General features: G+C 41.4%; 2 protein-coding genes across 35 annotated transcripts in view; one reads left to right on the forward strand and one right to left on the reverse strand.

The window, feature by feature from the left end:
• FARS2 (phenylalanyl-tRNA synthetase 2, mitochondrial) overlaps positions 1 to 17,871 on the reverse strand; it is a 626,558-nt gene extending 608,687 nt beyond the window's left edge. For 16 of the 31 annotated variants that reach the window (XR_015251092.1, XR_015251091.1, XM_086706386.1 and 13 more), the window contains exon 1: positions 17,363 to 17,520. The gene's annotated coding sequence lies outside the window, so the exon portion shown is untranslated. Of the gene's footprint in view, positions 1 to 11,110; positions 11,171 to 17,336; positions 17,521 to 17,559; positions 17,592 to 17,653 lie in introns of those variants that run through there. The other 15 variants (XM_086706379.1, XM_086706362.1, XM_086706363.1 and 12 more) reach the window with 10 other exon arrangements.
• Positions 17,813 to 26,582, forward strand: part of LYRM4 (LYR motif containing 4) — a 173,825-nt gene continuing 165,055 nt past the window's right edge. The window contains exon 1 of one of the 4 annotated variants that reach the window (XR_015251093.1): positions 17,813 to 18,343. Coding sequence is in view for 2 of the 4 variants with exons in the window: in XM_086706392.1 (XP_086562518.1) it covers positions 18,258 to 18,343 (86 nt within the window). In the remaining 2 variants the exon portion in view is untranslated. The remainder of the gene's footprint in view (positions 18,344 to 26,582) is intronic. The other 3 variants (XM_086706392.1, XR_015251094.1, XM_025917094.2) reach the window with 3 other exon arrangements.

The following is a 26,582-nucleotide window of genomic DNA, read 5'->3' on the forward strand; positions in this document are numbered from 1 at the left end:
CATACAGATCCTTTACATCTTTGGTTAGATTGATTCCTAGGTATTTTATGCTTCTTGGTGCAATTGTGAATGGGATCAGTTTCTTTATTTGTCTTTCTGTTGCTTCATTGTTAGTGTATAAGAATGCAACTGATTTCTGTACATTGATTTTGTATCCTGCAACTTTGCTGAATTCATGTATCAGTTCTAGCAGACTTTTGGTGGAGTCTATCGGATTTTCCATGTATAATATCATGTCATCTGCAAAAAGCGAAAGCTTGACTTCATCTTTGCCAATTTTGATGCCTTTGATTTCCTTTTGTTGTCTGACTGCTGACGCTAGAACTTCCAGCACTATGTTAAACAACAGCGGTGAGAGTGGGCATCCCTGTCGTGTTCCTGATCTCAGGGAAAAAGCTCTCAGTTTTTCCCCGTTGAGGATGATGTTAGCTGTGGGCTTTTCATAAATGGCTTTTATGATCTTTAAGTATGTTCCTTCTATCCCGACTTTCTCAAGGGTTTTTATTAAGAAAGGGTGCTGGATTTTGTCAAAGGCCTTTTCTGCATCGATTGACAGGATCATATGGTTCTTCTCTTTTTTTTTGTTAATGTGATGTATCACGTTGATTGATTTGCGGATGTTGAACCAGCCCTGCATCCCAGGAATGAATCCCACTTGATCATGGTGAATAATTCGTTTTATATGCCGTTGAATTCGATTTGCTAGTATCTTGAGAATTTTTGCATCCATATTCATCAGGGATATTGGCCTGTAGTTCTCTTTTTTTACTGGGTCTCTGTCTGGTTTAGGAATCAAAGTAATACTAGCTTCATAGAATGAGTCCGGAAGTTTTCCTTCCCTTTCTATTTCTTGGAATAGCTTGAGAAGGATAGGTATTATCTCTGCTTTAAACGTCTGGTAGAACTCCCCTGGGAAGCCATCTGGTCCTGGACTCTTATTTGTTGGGAGATTTTTGATAACCGATTCAATTTCTTCGCTGGTGATGGGTCTGTTCAAGCTTTCTATTTCCTCCTGATTGAGTTTTGGAAGAGTGTGGGTGTTCAGGAATTTGTCCATTTCTTCCAGGTTGTCCAATTTGTTGGCATATAATTTTTCATAGTATTCCCTGATGATTGTTTGTATCTCTGAGGGATTGGTTGTAATAATTCCATTTTCATTCATGATTTTATCTATTTGGGTCATCTCCCTTTTCTTTTTGAGAAGCCTGGCTAGAGGTTTGTCAATTTTGTTTATTTTTTCAAAAAACCAACTCTTGGTTTCATTGATCTGCTCTACAGTTTTTTTAGATTCTATATTGTTTATTTCTGCTCTGATCTTTATTATTTCTCTTCTTCTGCTGGGTTTAGGCTGCCTTTGCTGTTCTGCTTCTAGTTCCTTTAGGTGTGCTGTTAGATTTTGTATTTGGGATTTTTCTTGTTTCTTGAGATAGGCCTGGATTGCAATGTATTTTCCTCTCAGGACTGCCTTCGCTGCGTCCCAAAGCGTTTGGATTGTTGTATTTTCATTTTCGTTTGTTTCCATATATTTTTTAATTTCTTCTCTAATTGCCTGGTTGACCCACTCATTCGTTAGTAGGGTGTTCTGTAACCTCCATGCTTTTGGAGGTTTTCCAGACTTTTTTCTGTGGTTGATTTCAAGCTGCATAGCATTGTGGTCTGAAAGTATGCATGGTATGATTTCAATTCTTGTAAACTTATGAAGGGCTGTTTTGTGACCCAGTATATGATCTATCTTGGAGAATGTTCCATGTGCACTCGAGAAGAAAGTATATTCTGTTGCTTTGGGATGCAGAGTTCTAAATATATCTGTCAAGTCCATCTGATCCAATGTCTCATTCAGGGCCCTTGTTTCTTTATTGACCGTGTGTCTAGATGATCTATCCATTTCTGTAAGTGGGGTGTTAAAGTCCCCTGCAATTACCACATTCTTCTCAATAAGGTTGCTTATGTTTATGAGTAATTGTTTTATATATTTGGGCGCTCCAGTATTCAGCGCATAGACATTTATAATTGTTAGCTCTTCCTGATGGATAGACCCTGTCACTATTATATAATGTCCTTCTTCATCTCTTGTTACAGCCTTTAATTTAAAGTCTAGTTTGTCTGATATAAGTATGGCTACTCCAGCTTTCTTTTGGCTTCCAGTAGCATGATAAATAGATCTCCATCCCCTCACTCTCAATCTAAAGGTGTCCTCAGGTCTAAAATGAGTCTCTTGTAGACAGCAAATAGATGGGTCTTGTTTTTTTATCCATTCTGATACCCTATGTCTTTTGGTTGGCGCATTTAATCCATTTACATTCAGTGTTATTATAGAAAGGTATGGGTTTAGAGTCATTGTGATGTCTGTATGTTTTATGCTTGTAGTGATGTCTCTGGTACTTTGTCTCACAGGGTCCCCCTTAGGATCTCTTGGAGGGCTGGTTTAGTGGTGACAAATTCCTTCAGTTTTTGTTTGTTTGGGAAGACCTTTATCTCTCCTTCTATTCTAAATGACAGACTTGCTGGATAAAGGATTCTCGGCTGCATATTTTTTCTGTCTAGCACATTGAAAATCTCGTGCCAATTCTTTCTGGCCTGCCAAGTTTCAAAAGAGAGATCAGTCACGAGTCTTATAGGTCTCTCTTTATATGTGAGGGCACGTTTACCCCTTGCTGCTTTCAGAATTTTCTCTTTATCCTTGTATTTTGCCAGTTTCACTATGATATGTCGTGCAGAAGATCGATTCAAGTTACGTCTGAAGGGAGTTCTCTGTGCCTCTTGGATTTCAATGCCTTTTTCCTTCCCCACTTCAGGGAAGTTCTCAGCTATTATTTCTTCAAGTACCCCTTCAGCACCTTTCCCTCTCTCTTCCTCCTCTGGGATACCAATTATGCGTATATTATTTCTTTTTAGTGTATCACTTAGTTCTCTAATTTTCCCCTCATACTCCTGGATTTTTTTATCTTTTTCTCAGCTTCCTCTTTTCCATAACTTTATCTTCTAGTTCACCTATTCTCTCCTCTGCCTCTTCAATCCGAGCCGTGGTGGTTTCCATTTTGTTATGCATTTCGTTTAAAGCGTTTTTCAGCTCCTCGTGACTGTTCCTTAGTCCCTTGATCTCTGTAGCAAGAGATTCTCTGCTGTCAGCTATACTGTTTTCAAGCCCAGCGATTAATTTTATGACTATTATTCTAAATTCACTTTCTGTTATATTATTTAAATCCTTTTTGATCAGCTCATTAGCTGTTGTTATTTCCTGGAGATTCTTCTGAGGGGAATTCTTCCGCTTGGTCATTTTGGATAGTCCCTGGCGTGGTGAGGACCTGCAGGGCACTTCCCCTGTGCTGTGGTGTATAACTGGAGTTGGTGGGCGGGGCCGCAGTCCGACCTGATGTCTGCCCCCAGCCCACCGCTGGGGCCACAGTCAGACTGGTGTGTGCCTTCTCTTCCCCTCTCCTAGGGGCGGGATTCACTGTGGGGTGGGGTGGCCTGTCTGGGCTACTTGCACACTGCCAGGCTTGTGATGCTGGGGATCTGGCGCCTTAGCTGGGGTGGGTAGGCAAGGTGCACAGGGGCAGGAGGGGCAGGCTTAGCTTGCTTCTCCTTAGGTGATCCACTTCAGGAGGGGCCCTGTGGCAGCAGGAGGGAGTCAGATCCGCTGCCGGAGGTTTGGCTCCGCAGAAGCGCAGAGTTGGGTGTTTGCGCGGAGTGAGCAAGTTCCCTGGCAGGAACTGGTTCTCTTTGGGATTTTGGCTGGGGGATGGGCAGGGGAGATGGCGCTGGCGAGCGCCTTTGTTCCCCACCAAACTGAGCTCTGTCGTCAGGGGGCTCAGCAGCTTTCCTTCCCTTTGTCCTCCAGCCTTCCCGCTTTCTGAGCAGAGCTGTTAACTTATGACCTCCCAGACGCTAAGTCGCACTTGCTGTCAGAACACAGTCCGTCAGGCCCCTCCGCTTTTTGCAAGCCAGACTCGGGGGCTCTGCTTGGCCGGCGAGCCGCCCCTCCGCCCCGGCTCCCTCCCGCCAGTCCCTGGAGCGCGCACCGCCTCGCCGCCCTTCCTACCCTCTTCCGTGGGCCTCTCATCTGTGCTTGGCTCCGGCGACTCCGTTCTGCTAATCCTCTGGCGGTTTTCTGGGTTATTTAGGCAGGTGTAGGTGGAATCTAAGTGATCAGCAGGACGCGCGGTGAGCCCAGCGTCCTCCTACGCCGCCATCTTCCCTCTCTCCTCCAGAAGCAAGCAAGACATCGGGGTTTAAATCCCAGCCAAGTGCCAGGGAGGTGTGGGAGTCAGCAGAGTGGGACAAACCGCCTCATTCGCGACTGCGGTACTATGAGGTCAGCCTGAACAGAGTGGTTTGGGACACCCGATACAGGGAGAAGAGACTGGGGTGTTGACATTTTTCTCCCCATCACCATCAAGGTGTAGCTTCAGGGAACAGACAGGGGCCCAGACAGTGGAGGTGAACCGCCTACACCAAACCATGCCCTTCTGGCACCTGGTAACTGCGTATCTACTGGAGCAGAATTGACACTGAGGAACCAGACAGCCCTTCCTCCAGACCAGTGCTGCCACCAGTTCGAAGGCACCCATAGTTTTGTATTTACAGACGTAATTCTGGGACAATTCTTATTACATATGTTTTTTTTTTCTTCCTTTTTTCCTTATTTCTTCCCTTCTCTAGTCTGGTTATTCTGGTTCTTGGTTTGTTTAAGCAGACATATTTAATCTATTCTCTTTATACCTGTTCTATATCTCCTTCTTTATTTTCCCCTCTCTCTCTATCTGGATTAAGCAGTATAGTTTCCCTGCCTGGTCAATTTTCTTTTCTTTTCTTTTTCCCCGCCCCTGTCATTTCTCTGTATGGCATAAGGCCTTTTCCACCAACACCTCCCCGCCCCATTGGGTTTTGTTGTTGCTGTTTTTTGTTATTTGTTGTTTTGTGTGTGTGTGTGTGTATGTGTGTGTGTATGTGTGTGTGTGTTCTTTTGTTTTTTGGGTTCTTTGGGGGTTTTTTGGGGGGTGCAGGGGTTGTTTTTTTTTTCAGGGCTACTTCAGTGAACAACTCAAAGCACACCTGGTGAAGGGTCCAAAACATCACTACAAGTAGGGAGATAAAGCAACCAAAGTCACAATAACAGAGAGCAAGTAACACTCCAAAAAACACCTCCTGAAGGGTCAGGCCCTGGACAGTGTATGACCCCTCTTTAATATAGTAGTGCTCACAAGTGCAGGGCACATGACAAGCTTTTAAAACACATATGGGACAGAAAACTAGCCAAAATGATGAAATTGAAGAATTCTTCTCAAAAGAAATTCTAGGAAGAAATGACAGCTAAAGAATTGATCAAAATAGATATAAACAATATAACTGAACAAGAATTTAGAATAATAGTCATAAGATTAACAGCTGGGTTTGAAAAAAAGCATACAAGACAGAAGAATCTATTGCTGAAGAGATCAAGAAACTAAAAAATAGTCCTGAAGAATTAAAAAATGTTGTAAATGAGGTGTAAAATAAACTAGAGGCTGTGACAGAGAAGATTAAAGAGGCAGAAGGGAGAATAAGTGAAATAGAAGATAAAATTGTGGAAAAAGATGAAGCTGAGAAAAAGATAAATTCTAGACCACGAGGGGAGAATCAGAGAACTAAGTGATTCAATGAAACATAATAATATCTGTATCATAGGAGTTCCAGAAGAAGAAAAGAGAGAGAAAGGGGCTGAAAGTGTACTTGAACAAATCATAGCTGAGAACTTCCCTAATGTGGGGAAGGAAGCAGACATTGAAATCCAGGAGGCACAGAGAACTCCCTTCAGACGTAACAGGAATCGAACTTCTGCACAAATCATACTGAAACTAGCAAAATACAAAGATAAAGAGAGAATTCGGAAAGCAGCTAGGGATAAACGGGCCTTAACCTACAAGGGTAGATACATAAGGGTAGTAAGAGACCTATTTACTGAAACTTGGCAGGCCAGAAAGGAGTGGCAGGAAAATTTCAATGTGCTGAATAGGAAAAATATGCAGCCAAAAATTCTTTATCTAGCAAGCTTGTCATTCAGAATAGAAGGAAAGATAAAGGTTTTCCCAGACAAACAAAAACTGAAGGAGTTCATCACCACTAAACCAGCCCTACAAGAAATCCTATCGGGGACTCTGTGAGTGGGATGTTGCAAAGACCACAAAGGACCAGAGACATCACTACAAGCATGAAAACTACGGATACCACAATGACACTAAATCCATATCTTTCTATAATAACACTGAATGTAAATGGACTAAATGATCCAGTCAAAAGACACAGGGTATCAGAATGGATGATCCATCTATTTTCTGTCTACAAGAGACCCATTTTAGACCAGAGGACACCTTCAGATTGAAAGTGAGGGGATGAAGAACCATCTATCATGCTACTGTAAGTCAAAAGAAAGCTGGAGTAGCCATACTTATATCAGACAAACTACATTTTAAACCAAAGCCTGTAACAAGAGAAAGGAATTATATCATAATTACAGGGTCTATCCATCAAGAAGAGCTAATAATTATAAATGTTTATGTGCCGAATATGGGAGCCCCAAATATATAAAACAATGAATCACAAACATAAGCAATCTTATTGATAAAAATATGCTAATTGCAGGAGACTTGATTATTCCACCTATAACAATGGACAGATCATCTAGGCAGAAAATCAATAAACAATGGCCCTGAATGATACACTGGACCAGATGGCCTTGACAGATAAATTCAGATCTTTCCATCCAAAAGTAACAGAGTACACATTCTTCTCGAGTGCACACGGAACATTCTCCAAGATAGATCACACACTGGGTCACAAAACAGCCCTCAATACATGTAAAAGAATTAAGATCATACCATGCACATTTTCAGATCACAATGCTATGAAACTTGAAATCAACCACAGGACAAGTTTGGAAAAACCTCAAAATGCATGGAGTTAAAGAACATCCAACTAAATAATGAATGGGTAAACCAGGCAATTAAAGAAGAAATTTAAAAATATTTAAAGAAACAACAACAACAAAAAATGAAAACATGACAGTCCAAACACTTTCGGATGCAGAAAGGGCAGTCCTAAGAAGAAAATACATTGCAATCCAGGCCTATCTCAAGAAACAAGAAAAATCCAAAATACAAAACCTAACAGAACATCTAAAGGAACTAGAAGCAGAACAGCAAAGAAACTTCAAAGCCAGCACAAAAAGAAAAATAATAAAGATTAGAGCAGAAACAAACATATAGAATCCAAAAAAAACCAGTAGAACAGATCAATGAAACTAAGAGTTGGTTTTTGAAAAAATAAACAAAACTGATAAATCCCTACCCAAGACTTCTCAAAAAGAAAAAAGAGGACCCAAATAGATAAAATCATGAATTAAATTGGACTTATCACGACCAACCCCTCAGAAATAAATTATTGGAGAATACTATGAAAAATTATATTACAACAAACTGGACAACCTGGAAGAAATAGACAAATTCCTAGACACCCACACACTACCAAAATACAAAGAGAAAGAAATAGAAAATTTGAACAGACCCATAATTAGTGAAGAAACTGAGTCAGTTATCAAAAATCTCTCAACAAATAAGAGTCCTGGGCCAGACTGATTCCCAGGGGAATTCTACCAAACATTTAGAGCAGAGTTAATACCTATCCTTCTCAAGCTGTTCCAAAATATAGAAATGGAAGGAAAGTTTCTGGACTCATTCTATGAAGCCAGCATAACCTTAATTCCCAAACCAGATAGAGACCCCCAGAAAAGGAGAATTACAGGCCAATATCCCTGATGAACACGAATGCAAAAAATTCTCAACAAGATACTAGCGAATCAAATTCAACAGCATATAAAAAGAATTATTCACCAAGATCAAGTGGGATTCATTCCTGGCTGCAGGGCTGGTTCGATATTCGCAAATCAAGCAATGTGATACGTCCCATTAATAAAAGAAAGGATAAGAACCATTTGATCCTGTCAATAAATGCAGAAAAAGCATTTGACAAAATACAGAATCCTTTCTTAATAAAAACCCTCAAAAACGTCGGGATAGAAGGAACATACCTAAACATCATAAAAGCCATATATGAAAAGCCCACAACTATTATCATCTTCAATGGGGAAAAACTGAGAACTTTCCCCGAGACCAAGAATACAACAGGGATGTCCACTCTCACCACTGTTGCTCAACATAGTGTTGGAAGTCCTAGCATCAGCAGACAACAAAATGAAATAAAAGGCATCAAAATTGTCAAAGAAGTCAAACTTACACTTTTCACAGACAATATGATACTCTACATAGAAAACCTGACAGACTCCACCAAAAGATTGCTAGAACTGATACAAGAATTTAGCAAAGTCACAGGATACATAATCAATGTACAGAAATCAGTTGCATTTCTATACACCAATAATGAAGCAACAGAAAGTGAAATCAAGAAATCGATCCCATTTACAACTGCACCAAGAACCATAAAATACCTAAGAATAAACCTAACCAAAGATGTAAAATGTCTGTATGCTGAAAACTATAGGAAACTTATGAAGGAAATTGAGGAAGACACAAAGAAATGGAAAAACATTCCATGCTTATGGATGAGAATAGCAAATATTGTTAAAATGTTAATACTACCCAAAGCAATCTACACATTCAATGCAATCCCAATCAAAAGTGCACCGGCATTCTTCTCAAAGCTAAAACAAACAATCCTAAAATTTGTATGGAATCACAAAAGACCCTGAATAGCCAAAGTTATATTGAAAAAGAAAACCAAAGCAGGAGGCATCACAATCCCAGACTTTAGCCTCTACTACAAAGCTGTAATCATCAAGACAGTATAGTATTGGCACAAAAAAGACACACAGACCAATGGAATAGAAAACCCAGAATTGAACCCACAAATGTATAGGCAACTAATCTTTGACAAAGCAGGAAAGAATATCCAATGGAAAAAAGACAGTCTCTTTAGCAAATGGTGCTGGGAGAACTGGACAGCAACATGCAGAAGAATGAAACGAGACCACTTTCTTACACCATACACAAAAATAAACTCAAAATGGATAAAAGACCTAAATGTGAGACAGGAAACCATCAAAACCCTAGAGGAGAAAACAGGCAACAACCTCTTTGACCTCAGCCGCAGCAATTTCTTGCTCAACACATCTCCAAAGGCAAGGGAAACAAAAGCAAAAATGAACTACTAGGACCTCATCAAGATAAATTCTGCACTGCAAAGGAAACAATCAACAAAACTAAAAGGCAACTGAAGGAATGGGAAAAGATATTTGCAAATGACATATCAGATAAAGGGTTAGTATCCAAAATCTACAAAGAACTTACCAAACCCAATACCCGAAAAACAAATAATCCAGTGAAGAAATGGGAAGAAGACATGAATACACACTTTTCCAAAGAAGTCATCCAGATGGCCAACAGACACATGAAAAGATGCTCAATGTCACTCATCATCAGGGAAATACAAATCAAAACCACACTGAGACACAATCTCACACCAGTCAGAGTGGCTAAAATGAACAACTCAGGAAACACCGATATGGAGAAATAGGAACCCTCTTGCATTGTTGGTGGGAATGCAAACTGGTGCAGCCACTCCGGAAAACAGTGTGGAGGTTCCTCAAAAAAATTAAAAATAGAACTACCCTACGACCCAGCAATAGCACTACTAGAAATTTATCCAAAGGATACAGGAGTTCTGATTCATAGAGGCACATATATCCCAATGTTTATAGCAGCACTTTCAACAATAGCCAAATTATGCAAAGAGCTAAATGTCCATCAAGTGATGAATGGATAAAGAAGATGTGGTTTATATATACAATGGAATACTACTTGGCAATGAGAAAGAATGAAATCATGCTATTTGCAGCAATGTGGATGGAACTGGAAGGTATTATGCTAAGTGAAATAAGTCAGTCAGAGATAGACAGATATCGTATGTTTTCACTCATCTGTGGATCTTGAGAAACTTAACAAAAGACCATGGGGGGAGGGAAGGGGAAAAAATAGTTACAAACAGAGAGGGAGGGAGGCAAACCGTAAGAGACTCTTAAATACAGAGGCGCCTGGGTGGCTCAGTCCATTAGGCGTCCGACTTCAGCTCAGGTCATGATCTCACAGTTTGTGGGTTCAAGCCCCGTGTTGGGCTCTGTGCTGACAGCTGAGAGCCTGGAGCCTGCTTCAGATTGTGTCTCCCTCTTTCTCTGTTCCTCTCCCACTCATGCTGTCTCTGTCTCTCAAAAATAAAATAAAATATTAAAAAAAATTTTTTTTAAAGAGACTCTTAAATACAGAGAACTGAGGGTTGATGGGAGGTGGGGGAGAGGGGAAAGTGGGTATGAGCACTGAGGAGGGTAACTGGGTGTTATATGTAAGCCATGAGTCACAGGAATCTATTCTCAAAACCAAGAACACACTATATACACTGTATGTTAGCCAATTTGACAATAAATTACATTAAAAAAAAGAAAGATTGTGAAATAGAAAATCTGTATATTGGTCTCTGCCTCCAGTTCCTGGCTCCTAGAACCCTTATAATTTTCTAACCAATACGAATCCTAGAAGCATCTCTTGTTCTAATATTTGGTCTTTGACCCCATCAACACAGGGATCACAAAACCCTTGAAAATTCCTAAGTGATAAGAGCACTAAGAGCATTGGTATTTCTAAAGAAGTGACCTTGGGTGGGCTCCTGTAAGGCTCCTGAAGGGACTGGTCACCAGAAAGACCAAGCCAGGATTAGATGCTTGGGATTTTCAGCCCCATCCCCCGCCCCCCATCCCACTTCTCTAGTGAACAGAGGGGTTGAAAATGCTGCCAATTGATCATGGCTACATGAGGAAGCTTCCATAAAATCCCAATAGTATGGGGTTTGCAAAGACTCCAGGTGGGTGAACACATCCACACAGGTGGGGCAGTTCACCCCAACTCCACAGGGACAGAAGCTCCTGCACTCAGGGCCCTCCCAGACCTCACCCAATGTATCTCTTCATCTGGCTGTTCATCTGTGCTCTTCATCACAGCCTTTAATAAACTGGTGAGTGTAAATGTTTCCTTGAGGTTTGTGAGCCTCTCTAGTAAATTACTCAAACCTGAGCAGAGAGTCACAGGAACCTCCAATTTGCAGCCAAATCCGACAGATGGCATGGGCAACCTGGGGATCCACTACTTGCAATTGGCATCTGAAATAGGAGGGTAGGGAGGGCAGTCTTAGGGGAATGAGCTTTACCCTGTGGAATCTGATGCTATCTTCAGGCAGTGTCAGGATTGAGTTGAACTGTAGGATACCCAGCTGGTGTCGCAGAGAACTGCTTTGGTGTCGGTAAAAATCCCCACACATCAGGTGACCAGAAATGAAGTGTTCTGTTTGAACAGCTAAGGAGACGCACAGGAAAGAAACACACAGTAGGGAAGAACTGCAGGATTTTTCTTTACAAAGATATACCGTCCTTCCAAGATATCAGTTAATATCACAGAACTCCGTTTCTGTATGAGACATTGACCTAGTATTTCGTCAGTGACTAGGCAAACGCAGGCTGCTGTGTGTTTTTTTTTTTCCTAAACAGAGTCAATCCTAAGTGCTGCAAATCCTAAGTGTTTTCTGTACACAACCACTGATCTGAACAAACAGATGGTGGTTATTACTCCCCACTCAAAGAAGTCAATCAGGGCTTCAAATCTGTCTTTATAAGAATTTTTTAAAAATTTTTTATGATTATTTTTGAGAGAGAGGAACAAAGCACAAGTCAGGGAGGGGCAGAGAGAGAGAGGACACAGAATCCAAAGTAGGTTCCAGGCTCCGAGCTGTCAGCACAGAGCCTGACACAGGGCTCAAACCCACAGACTGCAAGATCATGACCTAAGCCAAAGTCAGACACTTAACTTGCTGGGCCACCCAGGTGCTCCTGTCTTTATAAGAATTACTGAAATGAGATGTTTGCAAACTGCCTGGCAAAGCTTTTGGAAAAGAATATAAACTTTAAGCATTATCATCACATAGAGCTAGCTGATGAACAATTCATTCTGAAATATACAAACAATAAGAAAATATAATTGCTCTAATTCACCCCTCATAACTAGTATGAAAAAGAATGCAGGTGATCTATAGCAGAGTATTACTATTAAAAAAAAAAAAAAAAAAGGCAAGGGAGCCTGGGTAGCTCAGTCGATTCAACGTCCAAGTCTTGATTTCAGCTCAGGTCATAATCCCAGGTCATGGGATTGAGCTCCACTTTGGGCTTGGTGCTGAGCATGGATCCTGCTTGGGATTCTCTCTCTCTCTCTCTCTCTCTCTCTCTCCTCTCTCTCTCTCTCTCTCTCCCTCCCTCCCTCTCCTCTCTCTCCCTCTCTCTCTCCCTCCCTCCTCCACCTCTGTCCCTCTCCTCAACTCCATGTGCTCTCTCTCTTAAACAAACAAACAAACAAACATTACCATAAACCACATTGTAAAAGAATTCCCATGTTGGTAAGAGTTTGTAGTAGGAAAAGATGGTTTCTTTCCTTCAGAAGGCAAAGAATTTGTTTCCAAAAAAAAAATGCTCTAGAAGTAACATTTGATCTACTTTATACAAAATCAATTGTCAGTTTTATTGTTGTTGTCCAAAAGTAAGGGAACCTTTAGCCTCCAATCAATGAAGCTAGACTATCTAGCTGCTTTCTAACTTTCTTAGAGAACAGATTTTCTTAGGTAAGACTCTCCAGAAAGGAGAGTCTCAGAAATCCCCCAAGAAGTAATGCCTGTTGCACACATGAACAGACAACCTAAAAAGGGCATTCGATTGAGGTCTTTTCTAAGACACGTTAATAGGAAAAAGAATTTTTTTTCTCTTACAAGATTAAATAAAAAGCTAGTATAAAAAAATCAATATTTGAGATTTTCTGAATATTTGTTAGGAGCTAACCAGTTAGCTTTATAAATAAGTGGAATCCAACTAAATTAAAGTTCAGATATGGTTGAAATTTGCCCATGTTATCCAAGAAAAATTAATACACTTCAAACTCCTGAAGCTTCCACTGAAGACTGTCTGTGAAGCAGTGTAGCATCATCGCTAGACAGATCAGGTCCTCAGCCAATGCCTACCCTCACTGCTTCCTAGCTGTGGAACATTCCGACTCAATAACCCAACCTCTCAGCTTCCCTGTCCTTAAATGAAGTTAACAGCTTTCTTTCCCATCAGGTCTCCAATCAACTGAGATCATACAAGTACGGAGCAGGTGTCCACCATCCAGGAAAGCTGCTGTGCCAGGCTTCCCAGCTGCATCTCCTGCACTCCCCCTCAAGTACCCTCCAACTCCCCCCTCACAAGTCTGTAGGCCTTGATCATCTTTCCCCAGACCTCACTCACTCTCTCTCTTCTACCCTTTCCAAGAGTTAAGCTTTATCCTGCAGTAACCATCGCACCCACACACCAAACCCTGAGATTCCTTTCAAGACCCAGCTCAAACATAAATTCTCTCAAGCCCAAGTGAACACTACCTCCTACAAAAGCCCCCTAATTCCCACAGATTAACACTTCTCTACCAGGCTGCATCCAATCACCTGGGGAATAAAAAACAAAAAAAATTAAAAACAAAATCCTCCTGGAGCCTGGGCCATGCTGACTTTGTCAGTCTGAGGTGTGGCCTAGGCACTACCCATGGAAGTGACCTCTCATGCTGAGATTCCATGCTTCTCCTCAAGCACTTTATACTTTGTTTTAATTACATACAAACTGTACTTAAACTATAAACTCTTGGAAACCTAGATCAGTATTTGATTGATAGCCCTCAAATATCCACAGGAACTGTGGCTTGAACTAACAGGCTGGTCAACTATATGTTAAACACAGAGGTAAACAGAATTTCAGTACTCCTCAAATATAGGATTCAAAAGTATGGTTTAAAACAAAAACCTAACAACACCTAAAAAACTAACCTATATTTCAACAGATGTTAAAGTCTACTTATGTGCACTAGCCAATGTATAAGAAATAACTTATCCCCAAAACAGAAGAAGCATCATTAAAACAAAGCAGGCACAGGACTAATCACGTCTGGTTTCACAGATGGTCCTTCCCATCCATCTCCCAGAGTTCCCTGAATGGGTCATGCTCCCTCATGCTTCAATTCTCTGAATATACACTACAACGTCTTACCACATTCTTCATCTGGGTTACTAACTAATTGGGGAAACACCTTCTATGATGGAAAGCCTCCCCTTAGGTCAAAATCCGAGTTGAATGGCCCTCTTCTGTACTCTCCAGACACTTGGTAACATAGCACCTGACAAAACAAATTAATACTTTGCTTCTCTAGTTCCCTGTCCAGTTCTGGGAGGACCAAAAGGCTCTGTTCATGGTAACTCCATCATCTTAGATAATGTATGGCACTTAGGAAGCATTCAATCAATGTTGAATAAATGAAATCAAAAAGGCCTTCAGTTCATCTGTAAAAAGGAGTTGATATCCAAGGTCTCTTCCAGCTTCACATTCTATTACAATAATGGTTCAATTAAAAAAAAAAAAGTGAAAATTACATATAATAAAGACTTAGATCCATGTTTGGAGTGGAATAATTTCTAAATCATAATATCACAAGTCACTCATTTATATAATATTTTCTTTGTACATCATTTTAAGCCTGGGGAACCTGGGTGGCTCAGTCTGTTAAGCACCTGCCTTCGGCTCAGGTCATGATCTCAGTTTGTGAGTTCAAGCCCTGCATCCCGCTCTCTGTTGTCAGTGCAGAGCCCACTTTAGATCCTTTGTCGCCCTCTCTCTCCCCCTCACCCCCTCATAAATAAATTAATAACTTAGTATTTAAGCTTAAGACAATAAATTGCTGTTACGTTACTATGTTTAGAGAAATTTCTCTTCAAAAAGGATTAAGCGTTCATTAGCAATCCAGCAACCCGAATTTTAATATGAAGTAATACATCATTAAAACTTTTTTGTGTGTGTTTATTTATTTTTGAGAGAGAAAGAGAGACATATCATAAGCAGGAGAGGGCAGAAAGAGAGAAACAGAATCCGAACTAGGCTCCAGGCTCGGAGCTGCCGGCACAGAGTCCGAAGCAGGGCTCAAACTCAAACCCTGAGACTGTGACCTGAGCTGAAGTCCGACGCTTAACAGACTGAGCCACCCAGATGTCCCATACATCATTTTAAATCGGTAGTTAAAGAACTGTAAATTTTTACATTTTGAGGCTTAAGTGGTAGTAGATGGGTACCACTAGCTAATAGTCATTACCTAAGAGAATACTCGGCCCAGAATAGAATGCATATTAAAGAACATATAAGTAATCCTCACGTACTGGCCTAATTCCTTTCAACCTCAAACAGAGCTACTATTCAAAATAGTCATCTCTGCAATAAAGATGTACAAAAATAGAGATTTAGCTTTGGAATGCAATTTTTTTTATTAGTTGTTCAAGACAACAATATCCAAGATGCTGGTAAATTATTTCAAATACAATAAAAATATTTTTGTGAGGACTTGGCTTAGAATCTACTGGGAAGCTATCACCGACCTAACCTCAACTATTCTTTGTACTAACAGATGACTAGCTACCCAAACTAAACTTTAAATATTTATTTGGAAAGCTTTCTTTGATTATGACAAAGTTAAAGTCCTTGATCTACATTAACTGTATAAATGATTAAATCACCTGATAATTAGACATAAACAACTGTATACAGTAATAATTATTCCAACCTTATTTTATAGATGGAAGCAAAATATAATGCAATCCCAACTATTTTTAAAAGTTTATTCATTTAAGTAATCTCTACACTTTACACTGGCCTTCCTCCAACTCACAACCCCGAGATCAAGAGCCACATGATCCACTGATTGAACCAGCCAGGCAACACTACAATTCCCAATATTTTTAAACAAGCCAAAATAACTTTTCTGTTTTTTTTCTCTTTTACCTTGATAGCTTTCTCTATTTTTAACTTGCAGGAACGTTGTAGTTTTCCCAGGTGCCCCATTTTATGTCATTAGCACTCATGTACCATATTATGAGAAAATGGCTCTAGATCTTACTCTGTAATAATCAATTACCTTGGTCTTGAATCCTTTCAGTAATCCCAAGGATAAACTCAAAATATTAAAATCCCTTTCAGTAATTCTGAGGCAAGACTTGCCCAATGACCTGATCAACCTGCAAGAGTGACAGAAGCTTGACTACTCTGTAAAAAAAAAAACCTTATTTTGATACTCACAGATGTGGGACACCTTTAAAAAAAAAATCAAACAGGAAACTTAAAAAGATTTTAATAGGGGGCGCCTGGGTGGCGCAGTCGGTTAAGCGTCCGACTTCAGCCAGGTCACGATCTCGCGGTCCGTGAGTTCGAGCCCCGCGTCAGGCTCTGGGCTGATGGCTCGGAGCCTGGAGCCTGTTTCCGATTCTGTGTCTCCCTCTCTCTCTGCCCCTCCCCCGTTCATGCTCTGTCTCTCTCTGTCCCAAAAATAAATAAACGTTGAAAAAAAAAAAATTTAAAAAAAAAAAAAAAAAAAAAAGATTTTAATAGAAGTATGTTCTCTTCCATGCCTTTTTTTAAAATGCCATTGCATTATAACAAGTAATATTAACAAGAATATCTGGGTGCAAGGACACCAGGCTGCAAGTACACTAAAGTGCATCGAGATCAGAAAAGTGTTTCCATCTCTTACAGTTTCTGAAAATACGAGGTTTTGATATAAAGCAAGTGTCATTTTAAAACCAGATAAACTTAAAGAGACGAAATACAACCACAACTCAGTGGTTGAATTAAGATGGCTGTTGAGGGAAACTTGTTTTTTACGTCTAAAGTTACTCCTACCTGTGATGTGAGCAAGAAAACTGTGACTCTTCTAACGTTGTCTATATAGACAGAAACACTCCCAAAATAAGACAGGTGCTTTACAAACACACCTAGTTTTAACTAGAACTAGCTCAGGCTTCTCTACGCCCGGTCCTACGTTCAAGAACCAGAACAACTAAATTTATCCACCACGGTAACAAAGTGATTCTGAAGTGCTGATGTCTTCAGGAAAAGACCAAGAAAGAAAACTTAGCCATGAAGAACTTCGTGAGAAAACTTGCTCAGCTTCTAGTTTGGGGTCTGAAATTATCTCAAGAGAGTTCTTAAATCCTTTAAGTTTTCCCAATTAACCACTCACGCCACCCCACCTTTCGTACACATTAGATGACAAAAGTCCGCGGGACTCTCAAAAGCAAAACCTCGAAAGCTAAAAGAACACCCGGAAAGGGGGGAAATTCCACGGCCAATAACTCTCCCCGCCACCACCGACCGCCCATGTCGCACATCACGCTGCAGCGAGGCAAACACTCACCCACCGCTCGCCCAGGAGACACAAACCTGGGTGTTTCAAAATCTGAAGTGCGGTACACTGCTTACTCTCCTGGGAGGTCTCTTACCCGCCGCACCCCCTCCCCACCTTAGAGATACCTCCCCAGCATGCTGGGCGCTGCCATTTTGACAAGAAAGGGGGCCTTGCTATCAAGGCCCTTAGCCGGTCGTCCTGAGCAGAGCCTAAGAACCAGGGAGTCCCTCACCTGTCGACTCAGCGCCCCCTACAACCCATCCCTATGCTCAGAAAGTTCCCTGTACAGGGGGTCCACAGACAGAGAGCCGTAAAGTAAAGGCAACCTGGAAAGCCCGCTCGGCCTCTCAGGCAGCGCGGAGGGCGGCCCCAGCGCAAAGGGCGGGTCATCTGCGGGCGAAGGCCGGGCGTCGACCCACCGCGCTCCTGGTAACCGTGGCAACGAGGCCTTGGGCCTTGCAGACATAGCACTGGGAGCTGCAATATGAGGCTAAATGTACCCGCCACGACCTAGGCAGTTCTCGAAGGCGCTCCTTAAAGGGCAACGCGCACTAAATGCTAGAAACTCCGCCCTGCGTCCCTCCCCAGGCTCAGACCTTCCCCTGTGGTCGTCCCCCTTCTTCCCCCTCAGCTGCTGCACGCCTCCTCCCAGGCGCGGGCAGAGAACGGCAACGCCTCCCTGTCGGCACCTCCCCCTTAAGCTGCCCGAAGCCCGCCTGCGCCCGCCTCCCCAGCGGCGCGCGATGCCCAGCGCCCCGAGGTGCGGGCCGGTGTTCTCCTAGGTCGAGGTGCGGCCCGCTAGCGAGACCGAGCCCCACTGTATTTTCTTTTATTTCATTTCACTCAAGGTTTTGCACAGACTGAAGTTTTGTGGGTTAGGTTAAACTCGGGACCTCCTCAAAAAGGACCCTTTTTTTTTTTTCTTTCAAAATGGCAGCCTCCAGCCGCGCACAAGTGTTAGATCTGTACCGGGCGATGCTGAGAGAAAGCAAGCATTTCAGCGCCTACAATTACAGGTGACCCAGTGGGCGGCGAGGGCCGGGAGGTCCGGGGTGCGGGGAGCTCCTGTCCCGCGCCGGAGGCTTTGGAATGGGGATGCAAAGGCTCCGCCGCCGAAAAACGTGCCCCTGTCGACCAGCGTAGCTCTCTGAAACCAGGGAAGAGAAGGGGGCTTGCCCTTTATTGTATTAAAGAATAGGTTCAAATATTGTGAAGTTTTCCCCCAAATCGAATACCGTGGTTCTCTGGGAGTGTGGTTACTAGTGTGTTTCTGTGGACGTGGAAACTGCAAGGGTTCAAGCTAGGACCCGTTTGTCGCATGTGTAGAGCTTCAGGATTGCACATGTCCGCAAGCTGAAGACTCACTCTAGCCACTTCTTTAATAATAGCCTACGTGTCTTAACTAGCTTTCTTGGTTGCAAGAATCAGAATCAAATCACTTCTACTTAGGGCACTGGCTTTGCGGAGGGGGTCGGGCGAGGGCAGGGTTTGTAAAGGAAATTCAAGTAGCGGTAAAGGAACGAAAGTCTCACAATCTTCCAGGAGCTGAAACGTTTTCCTTGGCCTCATAAAATGGGGATACAGCCTTAAAAATCTTAGTAGCAGAAGGGTGAGAGTCTAAACTTACATCCCTCAATGTGTTGCACGACTTTCTCCGTGCCTGCCCCTTCCTCATATATGCTCTTGAGTTCCTTATACTCTTCATATATTTTTTTGGTCTACCTCCCAGCCTCTGCTTCCTTTTTTGCTTCCTTATAACTTCTGACCCATCGTTACTGTATGGATTCTGTCTCTGCGTCCTTTCAGATTTGGTGTTTCCTACCAACTACCTGATCCTGTCTGAGTATGAGCCATATTTAGGCGAGATCTGACTTTGGGTGATTGGCCAGGCCAAGCGTCCTAGGAGAGAGCCTATCCTTGGAAAGATCTGGTTAGATAGGCGCCACCCTCCCAGTGAGTTTATGAGCTGTGAGGCCGTATAAGTAGACCCAGTACAATGTAGGTTATGGGAACACTAAACCTCTCAAGCAGTGGCTAATTTTTAGATACCTGCATGGTAAAGGTATTCATCCTATAAATTTGAGAACATCTGGACCATACCAGTGAGACCAAATTTACCCAGTCAAATGGCTGAAAGAAACATTTCATGAGAGACCGTGGTTTTACTTAATGACTTTGCCTTTGGAAGGTAAGGTTTATAAATATCAGGAATACTGGTAGAATTTTTAACAAAAAATTAACCTAGTAGTTAGCACCAAGACTTCACCAAGTCTATTGAAGAAACCCACAAAATATGCAAGTGAATAAATGGTAACCAGTTATTTACATTACATTCTGGAAGAAGATATTTTGTCATTTAAGTTTACTGAGCATAAGCAAGAATTAGGATAGGCACACAGGTCACACACTGAAGAGACAGCAGCAGGGATAGGGTAGATGAGAAAGCACATTGTGGAAAAGTCAAGTATGAGCCCTCAGAATATATAACCTTCAACAAGTCGCTCAACTTTAGTATTTCAGTTTTCTTGTTTGTAAAATTAGCCTGTTGGACTAGGTAATCTCTAAGGACTCTTACATTTCTAAAAATCCATTCGGAAATGATTTATGAGCCAGGTGCTGAAATGTACACTTGAGGCAAAGTTTTATCCAGTGAATAAATGCCAAGTCAACAGGAGTAAACTGCAGGAAAATCATTCAAAGCTCATAGGCAGAAAATTGGAAATGAGTTTCTGTAGGAGCCACTGTAAAGTAATAGACATTTAGAAAGTAGTTGCTCAAATTATACTTTGAGTAATGCTTTTGAACCAAATTTATTAAATACATGTAAATGTATTAACTGTAGGGATCTGGTAATCATTTTACACTTTGTTGAAATCATGGACCTAAAATCTGAGATTCCTACCAGTATGTCTAAGATAATAAATGTACTTTTTACAAAATAATGTTCTTCTTGTATATTAAGGCTATGTCTTGTGAATTTCAAAGACGTCCCCTTCCCCCTTGTAAAGTTCTTTCTGTTGTCTTTAAACATTCTTTAAACAGTCTTGTCTTGAGTTCATCCTCTTTTGAGATTCAGCTCAATCATGACCTTCTCAGGACAGAGGTTTTCCTAATTTCCCTCATCCACAACCCCACCTCCATCTAAACAGGTCCTTTTCCTAAGTGTCATTTTACTTCAGTGCTTCCAAAAACTTTGCCTCTGCCATACCAAAACCTAGATATAGAAAGATGAGAGCTTTGGGCTCAGCAAGGCCCATCAGTGGCTTTTTTAACAGACCTTTGTGGGACACAGTTATAGAAACCATTTTTGCAAACTGTGTTAAGTGCTGTGATGGGCATGCACAGGGGATAGAATCAAGAATATATTGGATCAAAGGCATAAAGCAGCATAGTATGTTCAGATAACAACAAACAGCAGAAGACTGTTTAATTTCTGAAGAGTTAAGTGTGATTCATGAGGTGACAGAGGATGAGACTAAGGGTAGAAAGGGCCACATACATATTCAAGGACCTACGCACCATGCCTTGGACATGGACTTTATTCTTAGCTAACAGGCAACCAATAAAGCATTTTAAACCAGAGAGAGACATGGCCAGATTTACGTTTTAGGGAGATCACTGGCAGTAGTGTAGAAGATAATTTTGAGAGCTAGATACAAGGACACCAAATGGAAGTTCATTACAGCAGTGCTGAGGAGAGATTAGGGTCTTAATGAAGGCAGGAATAGTGGATGATAGAGAAAAAAAGGCATTTTAATATAGGATAAAATTGTTAGAATGCTATGAATGATTGGATTCAGGAAGAAGGAAGAGAATCCAAGCAGAGTCTAGAATCACAACCAGGCTACTAGTTAAGAGGAGGCACAGAAAGATTAAGTGTAAAGTTCTGCCATTAACTGACTTACAGAAATAGCTGGTCTTATGACAAGAAGACTCCTAAATACATCTTAGGACATCTTGAGTAAATGTCATCTGATGTGCAGCAAAGGCAGTTATGCACAAGCATCTACAGCTCAGGGGAGCAAACAGGGCCAGAGTTACTATCATCACTTATTTGCTGTGTGACCCTGGGGAAGTCATTTCACGCCTCTGTTTTGCAGTTTCTTAATCTATAACACAGAGATAATGATTTATTTCTCATACAGTGATAGAGGTTTAAATGAGTTAATACATGTCGAGTGCTTACAATTATGCCTGGCACAGAGTAAGTACCCAGTAAGTGGAATTATTATCTTAAGAGGAATTAAAATCTTGGTATTAGGTGAAAATTCCAGGAAGAGTATTTAGGGCAGTAGCTCTCAACCAGGGGCAATTTTATTTGACAATGTCTGGATATATTTTTGTTGTCACAGCTTGGGTGGGAGGATGCTGCTAGCATCTAATAGCTAGAGGCCAGGGATGCTGCTAAACACAAGAAAGCCCCCCATAATAAAGAATTACCTGGGGCCACCTGGGTGACTCAGTCAGTTGAGTGTCCAGTTGATCTTAGCTAGGTCACGATCTCAGGGTTTGTGAGATCAAGCCCCACATCAGGCTCTGGGCTGATAGCATGGAGCCTGCTTGGGATTCTCTCTCTCTCAAAAATAAATAAATAAACTTTAAAAACAAATTATCGGGGCGCCTGGGTGGCGCAGTCGGTTAAGCGTCCGACTTCAGCCAGGTCACGATCTCGCGGTCCGTGAGTTCGAGCCCCACGTCAGGCTCTGGGCTGATGGCTCAGAGCCTGGAGCCTGTTTCCGATTCTGTGTCTCCCTCTCTCTCTGCCCCTCCCCCGTTCATGCTCTGTCTCTCTCTGTCCCAAAAATAAATAAACGTTGAAAAAAAAAAATTTTTTTTTAAATAAATAAATAAAAAATAAAAACAAATTATCTGTCCCAACATGTCAAACATGCTAAGACTGAGAAATCTTGGTATATGGTGAGAAAATTAGTGGGCTAAGGATGCTGTTCTAGAGAACATCAAAATTTAAGGAATTAGACAATGAAGAGCCACTTAAGGACAAAGAAGAGCCACTTAAGGAGACCAAGAAGACATAGTCTAAGGATATGATCCTCAAATTTAATGGTCTCAGGATCCTTTTACATTCTTATATATAACTGAGGACCCCCAAGAGCTTTTTTGTGTGCAGCATAGTTATCAAAATCGTATTAAAAATTAAAACTAAAACATTTTAAAACACCTATTTTAAACGAAATAATAAACCCATTACACACAAACATAAATAACATTTTTATGAAAAATAACTTTTTCTTCCAAATTAAAAATTAGTGGCAAGAGTGACATCATTCAACAGTTTTGCAAATCTCTTTAACGTTCGTCTTAATAAAAGAAGAGTACATTCTTCTATTTGTTTCTGCCTTCAGCCTCTTGCTGTATCGCATGTCATTTAGCCTCTGGGAAATTTCACCATACACTCATAAGAGAGTGAGGAAGAAACAAGCAAATATCTTCTTGATATTGTGAAAATACTTTTCCTGATGAAGCTGCTGAAAGGTCTCAGAGACCCCCAGTGGCCCCTGAGCCACACTTGGATAAGTACTCTAATGTCTAAAAGGGAGAAGAGAACAAGCAGAGAGAGTAGTGTCACAGAAGTCAAGATAGTCACATGTTTGGGGAAAGTGGTTGTGGTCAGGGTCACTTGCTTTAGCAAGGTCTAATAAATAAAGATGGAAATGTGGTCCCTGTTTTGGGCAGTATGGAGATCTCTAGGGACCTTTACCAGAGCAGTGCCAGTGGCTAAGGCAGAACCCAGATTGTGGGGCTTGAGAAGTGAATCAGAAGGAAGTAAACAGCCACAGTGAGTGTAGACCAACCCGCCACTGCAGGAAGTCTGGTTAACGTGATATGGGAGTTTGGATAACTTCAAGAGGGGGGGCGCACAAAAGGTGAGAGGCAGAGTATCTGACAGCCTGGTTGGTCCTGGGACTTGAGGGGGAACACTTTCTCATCAGTTAGGGTGACAGAAGTGACCATGTGGGAAGGTTGGGAAGTTCACATGATTCGTGCCATGCCTGATTGCCAGTGTCTGGATAAACTGGAAAGTAAGTGGATGTTGAGGAAGCACTGTGTTGTCAGATTTATTGTTATACATATCAAATACTATTGTAGTTGTAGGTGTACTTGTCTCAACCATTTGTTCCTTGAATGCCTGTATTCCGTTCCTATCTTATGTCTGTATTTCTAGTGCTTAACACAATAACTGCCTAGTATATACTTATGAATATTTGTTGAAAAGCAAGAGGAAATTGTATTCAGAGGTAATTTTTATCAGCCATTTTGCTATTACACATTAAAAATATTGTAAAATGTGGGGCACCTGGGTGGCCCAGTTGGTCACACGTCCGACCCTAGATTTCAGCTCAGGTCATGATCTCACGGTTTGTGAGTTCAAGCCCCACATCCGGGCTCTGTGCTCACAGAGTGGAGCCTGCTTTGGATCCTCTATCTCCCTCTCTTTGCCCCTCCCCCACTCACTCTTTTCTCTCTCTCTCTCTCTCTCTCTCTCTCTCTCTCTCTCAAAAATTTTTTAAATGTTAAAAAAATATTTTAAAATGTGAGACAAAGCAAAAATAATGCCCATGTGCTTACCAAACTGAGTGTCACAACTTCTTTTTTGGTAAATTTTTGAGTATTATATAGTTCCTGTAACACTAAGCACTGTGGTAGGAGCTGCAAATCAAAATTAGCCTCCCATTAATGGTACGAAAATGGTAAGTACTGTTGACCTTAAAAAACAAAAGAGCCCTTTATTTTACCAGCATAACGAGTTCCTTTGGGAATAGTGGAGGAATTGTGATTCAGGACTTGCAAGCTGTGACAAACTATAGGCCAGCTGGTCTGGAGAATTCAGGAGAGGAACATTACAGAGAAAAAGGAAGAGGTTGGTAGGGGCTGCTTGGAACAAAAGACTGTTGGAGGGTGGCGATGGCTTCTTATTGGCTGAGTCCTGGCAGTTTCTCCTTGGCAGGGCTGTTGCTGGGCAAGGAGAAAACCTTCCTTCCTTCCGCTGGAGTAGCAAAGTGAACTAGACCAAAAGTTCATGGGTGAGCAGTCCCCCTACGGGACTTCTCACCTGCATTTTAAATAAGATTTCCCTTCACTAATTTTCATAGTATCATCAGGAGTTTATCAGTAAAGTACAAAAGAGGAAAGGCTGACCTCATAAACACCACCTTAAAAATGGATATCATTAAGAGTGCTTTTGACTATAAGTAATAGAAAACCTTTACACAGTACTCAAGTAAAGGGTTTATTCTCACAGAGAAGATCTGGAGGTATGCAGCTAAACTGATTTAGCTGCTAGATGATAACATGTCTGAGTGTTCATTTTCCTCTCATGCATATGCCTGATGGTTGTAAATGGCTGTCAAGGTTCCAAATATCATATCTTTATGCAAGGCAAGAAGAAGAAAGAAGGATATCCCAAACAGGAAAGAGTAAGTTTTCTTTTCACAAGGAAAGGGTAAACTTGCCTGCAGCCTTTCTAGTGAACTTCTGGTTACAGCACTGACCAGGACTCTGTTACAGTTTTATCACTTGCTGAGCACAAGGCTGGAAAATGAGGATGTAGCTATTCCAGGCTCTGCAGTGGAAGGCAGCAAGAGAAAAGAGTTGGGAATGACTGCTGGGCCAGCCAACACTTGGTGTCTTCCATAGCTGGGGGCATGTAGACATGGGTGGAGGAGCACACCAGGCACAGACGATGAGGTACTGGGGAAGTAAAACACAAGGGCACATCAGAACCAGAGGTAGGTAACTGGCTGAAGCATTAGACTGGAGTTCCATCATAGATGACTTTAAGTGCTCAGCGAAATAGCCAACAAGTGATAAAATGGGTCTAAAAGGAAAGTAAAGACAGAAAGGATAAACGGCTTGACTAAGGTCTCACAGCTGGTAACTGACAGAATAGGAGCTAAAAAGCTTCCCAGCCCCCAGTGCACTGCTATTTCTATGACTCCACGCTTTTCCATGGAAAATTCCTACAACCCCATGCATCCTTGACTTGACCTTCAGAAGTTTTAGAAACATCAATCCAAAGATATTTATTTTCATGGTTTCTTTTACAGCTGAAGTAGCTAAATAGACTCTTTAGTTTCGTGACTGATAAACTGCTAACTGTTGATAAATGTCAGGTCTCCAGTACTACCTGCTACACAATTGAAGGCAACATTATTGAAGTCCCTGATTGCAGTCTTAACAAATGGACTAAATAATGATTCCTATTTAGTAATCTGTTCTCTTTGAACTAGAAGCTGAGGACATGGAACCTGGAGCTTCTGGACACAGCAGGAACCAAGTAGAGGGTTTACTTCACAGGTTTCTATACTCATTGTTGCAGATCTTTTCACATTAACAACCTTTTCTGCCCCATGTGCTACTGATTGATCAAGAATGTAAGGTGAATAATACTAACTGACGTGAATAGTGTTAACACTAAGCACCTTTCTAAAACACCTTTCTTTCTAACACACCTTTGTAAGATAGGAAAGCTCTACTAAAGACCTTACTGCCAAATATTCTTTGGACAAATCAGTTTGTTTCTAACAGTTCCTGGCCTTTCATAGAATATATGTTATTGCACTAGAGCCTCGGGCTAGTTATAAGTTATAACTATATAACTTATATAAGATGGCCCTGCAGTTATAAGATCGTAGTATGGTTGGGCCTAAGAAATGTACACATAGGACAGCTCAAGAAACTCAACAGAAGAAACAAATGCAAACTGAAACAGTGACCAAACACTGGAGATTTGCTAAACGTAGTGGCTTTGAATGAGACACTTGTCACACAGATGGATGTTTTGCCAGACTCCTATATCATACAGATATTGTGAAAATAATGCTATAGTGATTGTGTCAGTTCTCTGGCCCTACCGTTGACTTCAGCTGTAGCTTCGTACATCTGTTCTCATGTAGAAACTTTAAATCCTTAAATATGTTTTTCATTTTTATAAAGATAACTTTAGCCTCGCCACTGAAACATTCTTTACTTTGTTCTCAAAGTAAAACCTGCCTTTCTGGAGAGTGTGATGCTAAGTGAAATAAGCCATACAGAGAAAGACAGATACCATATGTTTTCACTCTTATGTGGATCCTGAGAAACTTAACAGAAACCCATGGGGGAGGGGAAGGAAAAAAAAAAAAAAAAAAAAGAGGTTAGAGTGGGAGAGAGCCAAAGTATAAGAGACTCTTAAAAACTGAGAACAAACTGAGGGTTGATGGGGGGTGGGAGGGAGGGGAGGGTGGGTGATGGGTA

This window comes from Puma concolor, chromosome B2 (assembly GCF_028749965.1).
Source record: "Puma concolor isolate L17-30 chromosome B2, mPumCon1.1.hap2, whole genome shotgun sequence".
NCBI lineage: Eukaryota > Metazoa > Chordata > Mammalia > Carnivora > Felidae > Puma > Puma concolor.